The sequence below is a fragment of the Ostrinia furnacalis genome, unplaced genomic scaffold (genome assembly GCF_004193835.3).
Source record: "Ostrinia furnacalis isolate ACB-3 unplaced genomic scaffold, ASM419383v2 OfSCF7441, whole genome shotgun sequence".
In the NCBI taxonomy this organism is placed as follows: Eukaryota; Metazoa; Arthropoda; class Insecta; order Lepidoptera; family Crambidae; genus Ostrinia; species Ostrinia furnacalis.
In genome coordinates, this window is record NW_021137680.1 from 238524 (window position 1) to 244058 (window position 5535).

The 5535-nt window shown below is 34.9% G+C and overlaps 1 protein-coding gene across 1 annotated transcript; it reads right to left on the reverse strand.

The window, feature by feature from the left end:
- Positions 1 to 1265: 1265 nt before the first annotated feature.
- LOC114364484 (glutathione S-transferase 1-like) lies at positions 1266 to 4990 on the reverse strand (the record flags this gene model as incomplete). Its single annotated transcript, XM_028320655.1, has 3 exons — positions 1266 to 1414; positions 2379 to 2452; positions 4838 to 4990. Coding segments are annotated over 3 exons (348 nt in total), but the record flags the coding sequence as incomplete, so codon positions are not given.
- Between the last annotated feature and the right edge of the window lie 545 nt (positions 4991 to 5535).

Sequence of the window (5535 nt, forward strand, 5' to 3'; positions counted from 1 at the left end):
ATTGCTAATGATAGATAATTTGGAAGTATTGTGCATAAATAACATAATTTTACTCGTAATACTCATGAAGTTCTGTTTCTGAGTCATATGTACGAGTATGTTCCAACCACTATGGCATATCCAATAGCAAATGTCACAATGTTTGTCTATATTTACCTATTGCTATAAATCTTTATGGGTATCTACCCATCATCGTAAGAACCTTAAATAGTATAAAAATCATTTTCAAAGCGAATGTGTTCCATCTATTTGAGTAGTCTGGTTTACTTGTATATAAAGATTATAATATTGCCTCCTGCTTGCACCTACAGCTTTATGTTTTTCTGACAAGGGGTTAGTAGTATCAAACAAAAATGTCTTAGGCTTAGTAAAAAACGTCAAAAGTCTGTCAAACTCCATACAAAAAACACCAGTCATGGTTGCAGCTTCGGTTAAAGTAAAATGGTGTAACTCAGTCTTAATAATTGTAAGAAATAAAAACATAAATCCACCAAGCACAAGTTCTACCTAACGTGGGTTATACACTACCTAAGGTACCTAAGCTTGAATGTAGACTACCTTCATCGATTGTGTTTTAAGTCCAATTTATCTTGCTTAGAATCGCACAAGAATATTCTAAAGTAGATATTAATCAACCAACTACACTGCCAATACCTGTTGTCCGTACTTTGTATCATTAATATCATTGTTTTTAGAAGGAAGCCTCGCATCATTAATAATTGTAATAAATGAGTTCGGACGAGACAAATCGTTTCTACGTTATCTAAATTAATGATATAGTCTCTATAATGCTATTATTTCATCTGAGCCCCTGGAAACCTAATCGAATCATTAAAAGTAACTTTAGTATGGTAAATTTTTATTAATTGCTGAAAGTTGTCGAGGAGGAAAATTGTGTAAAAACACTTCCATTATGAAGGTCAAAAGTAAAATAGTAGAGCACGTGTGTTGACCCGCGATTATTTTTACTATCTTTGGAAAATTTCACACAGTGCCATCTAACCCCAAAGTGAGCAATTACTATGCTTGTGTTATGGGTGCTATTAACGGAAAAAATTAAAACCATAAAGAAAAAGTTAAAACCATAATGAAATCGAAATTATATCGTAAAACATTATTCACTTACTTTATTTTATTGTGTGATATTGAGCGTTATTACTTTTAATTCATTGGGTCGAAAATTGACTGCACCTTTAGCGAACACACCGAACTTTCTCATTTTGTTCCAATAACATGCGACAATTTTATTTCATGTTACAATATTACAATATTCATGTTTTACAATAATATTCGCTAATTAGCACCCAGCTTGTTCCTAATCATCTCTCGAAACAGAACGATGTTCTTCGCGTTTCCCTTTTGGTAGAACTCTTGTTCCGAGCACCGCTTCAACCAGGCTGTTAGCTTCGGGTATCTGAAAATAAATTAAAAGAAATACAACCTTCACCTTAGGGCCACCGCAGACATGCTGCTTTAAGCATCGGCGAGCGGCGACTTATCTTCTAAAAATTAATGCTTCTAAAAAGCGGCTAAATGCTTATAAACGCTAAACGCGACACGCAGCTCTACACCTGAATGTTACACTCCGCAGTACTCCGCACTCATTCGGATTACCGATCGCATCGATTTGGCATCTGTATTTGGGTATTATGTAAAACATCTATTTATTGTAATGTTATTCTGTCATTATCTTTTAGGCACCCGAAGATGGCTTAGTGTGCTATGAGTGTTGCCGATCTAACAAAAGCACCGATACCGCGTCCGAACGCAAGAAGTCGCTAAATTGCGATGCTGCATATCGATGCAGCATCGGAATCGTACGTTTTAGAATATTCTCGATAGAAGTTAACAGATACTGCGATCGTCGAACGCAGAGAGTCGCCAAAACGTAAATCAGCATCGACACTACAAGTAGAAGCTAAAAGTAGCATTTCTGCTGAGACCCTTAGCTGTATCATTATAATTTGTTCTTTTCCAATTTTCTGCTTTGTCCCAACACAGTAAGGTTCACAAACGTTAACCTTTTCAAGTTCATTCATGTTTTCCAATTTCCTACTTCCAAATTTTGTTATCTTTGCAGATAAGGGCCATTATGGACTTAAAGCATTCAACGGTTTTGGCAATAAACAACTGGATGGTGACGTTTTGAAGATTTTACTGCAAATAAACGGGATACGGCTGAATCTGAACAAGAGTAATAGTGTTTGTTTGGAGATTGTTTGATATTATGAAACACTAATGAAATTGTTCTTACTTTATTCTAGAAATGTCTAAAACTGTCAGAATACCAATAGTTGTTTATTGGTTTTGAATAGGTATGGAGTAGAGGTTTCTAATTTTTATGGCTATAACTTTTACACGTCCCAGTATATTTTAACCCTACCACTGGCACGGTTCCCACTACGCTGGCTCGTCCGGCAAATCTGTCGGTCCAGTAAAACCCCTGGAAGGGCTAGTGGCAATACAATTATATGAAACTATTCACATTATCCCGGATCCGACATTTTGATAAAAGTAGACTTGTCAACTGCCTTATTTTCTTGTGGGATCCGGCGTAATGTGAACACTCTGTCCGGCGTCCGGTTTCCGGCAAATTTTCCGGTCCGGCGTAGTGGGAACCGGGCCTATCTTGGCCTAAGAGTAGTGTCCGACCGAATATGGATTTTTCAGCCGAAAACGGAAACGAAAACGAAGCTTCGGCTGCAGTCTCATTTTCGGCCGAAAACGAAAACGAAAATGACCTTCAACTCTCAAATTTCAATCTGAAATTATGTAAAAACTTCGAAAACCGTTAATGTTTTGAACAAAAACATAATGACGTTTGACAGTTGTTTTTGATAAGGATTGATTAAAGAAAACCGGCATTAAAACACAAAAAAATGAATTATGAATTCTTAGTAGAATATTATTTCCGGTGTATATTGAAATATTGGGAAGTGAAGAAGAAATAAAGGGTGTCCAGTGGGAATTTTTCAACTTCAAAAATAATTCATACAAATAAATTAATGATTTTTTATTATTTATTACTATTAATGCAAACTGGAGTTTAACAATGCGGATTTATTTTTTTATATGATTTTAGTCTTTTAAATGATGCCTGTTTTACTATAAGCACTCTCACAGCCGGACCCTTACATTCGCAACTATGCGAAAGCAAATCGCGCTAATAATTTTCCTGCAACTTCACGGCGGATATTTTCTTACAGAACCTGAATTATTTATGAAATTTGATGGGAATATGTGTTGTATGAACCGCTACAAAATTATGACACTAAATAGTAAAAAAAAGAATTGGGGGTGGGGCCCCCCATACATGTAACTGAGGGATGAAAATTTTTTTTCGATGTACATACCCGTGTGGGGTATCAATGGAAAGGTCTTTTAAAATGATATAAAGTTTTCTAAAAAACATTTTTCTTAAAGTGAACGGTTTTTGAGATATCAGCTCTCAAAGTCGTAAAAAGTATGTCCCCCCCCCTCTATTTTTATAACTACGGGGTATAAAATTCTAAAAAAAATAGAGGTGATGCATGCTAATTAACTCTTTCAACGATTTTTGGTTTGATCAAAGTATCTCTTATAGTTTTTGAGATAGGTTGATTAAATTGACATAATAAGTTTATTATATTTGCTGCTACGGAACCCTTTGTGCGCGAGCCCGACTCGCACTTGGCCGGTTTTTATTGATAATATTCAAATTCCATGGACACATGGAAATTTTTGAACACGAAGTTCAAAAAAACGATTCCTAAAAAGTTCTGGTTCTATTTCTTTAAAAAAATTAAAAACTATTAATTTATTTTCAATGCGTTTATTAAAGTCAACAATCGAAAAATATAGTTGATTTTTGAGATGTTTTTAATAACTAAGTAATCACTACAATCGATTAATGAACCGCGGAAATAATCGATTTTGTTATACAACAAATACCCCAGCACTAAATCTATTCCGTTTCACACATTGCGTACATTAAATAAAAAATATTTTTACATCGTATTTAATTTAAATATAATCAATAGACTCAGATTTAACTATATATTTCAAGACAAGTAGTTAATTTTTTTTTATTATATTGCTAATGAAATACAAATATTTTTTCAAAAATATTCTGCATATGTAGTATGCGTAATATGGATAAGTGTCATACGGATCATCTTAGCTGAAAAAGACTATAGTAAATGTATCTAGCAGAGGTTAACTCTGTCAGTGCCTGAGGTATGAGAGCGGCACGGGAGGGGTGACATTGACATAATTTATGTCGTGACAGAGCATACAAATCTGAAGCATATCTGAAGTCTCGCTGACTTTTGACGTCTCAATAATTAACTTTTTAAAAAAATAAAACCGACTTCAAATGCGTGAACACAAAAAATCTAAAAATTAAAAATATTGCGTATAAAAAAGTTCATCCCCAATTTTCCACCCTTGGGGGTGAAATATTTTCTTCAAATTCGCATGAAACTACCCTTATGATAATACCTATTCAACAAAAAAATAATCGTTCAAATTGATTTATAATCGGCGGAGATATTGCGTATAAAAAAGTTCATCCCCAATTTTCCACCCTTGGGGGTTGTTTTTTCTATTATTAAATTTAAATGGGACCACCCTTGAGGTATTATCTATACGCCGAAAAAAGATTTGTTCAAATCGGTTCATAATTGGCGGAGTTATCGCGTAACAAACATAGAAAAAAAAAACATACGGGTCGAATTGAGAACCTCCTCCTTTTTTGAAGTCGGTTGAAAATACACTCCCGTGCCGCTCCTATTTCAGACACTGGCTGAGTTAAGCGCTAGACGTATCGTAAAGCTAGTATTAAATAAACAGAACTTACAACGGTGGTCTTCAATGCTACAAACAATACACTGCTGTCAAAATGTAGGCGTTGGTCTATGAGTGCCCTTTTTCTAGGCTCTGTAGGGTAGAGCCTGTCATCTTTCCCATATTTGTTGACCAAATACCCGCAGATTGCGTGACTGAAAAATAAGATAAGTTAGGCCTTAGATAACGTGGTATTCAGAAAGGAGGGAATTATTCGAATATACAAGTAATCCATGTAGCTAAGACAAATGGCAATGCCAGATTTTGTATAGAAGGTGGCGTCTTTTTTTTTTCGCGCGACCATCAACCAAACCTTATTTTTTGATTACAAAATAGTGTAATAAACCAAACTTACTATGACATGTGTACCTCTAAACTCAGTCTGAACTGAGTTACGAGCATCAGAAGTTTGAACAAAATAGTGACAATAAAAAAGACGTCACTATTTTGTTGCAATTTCTTACAAAACTTGCGCGCAAAAAGCCAATCTAGTATGTAAAATCATCAAACTTCTAATGCTCGTAACTCAGTCCAGACTGAGTTTAGTATACATGTCGTAGTAACTTTGGTTTATTACACTATTCTTAAGGATCAGAGGTGAGAGTGCTTTTTAAAAGTAATGTACGGCACCAGCAGATATCGATTTATTACATAACCGAAACCAATAATTCCACAAATCAATTTAACGCAATAAAGAAATATGCCTATGGC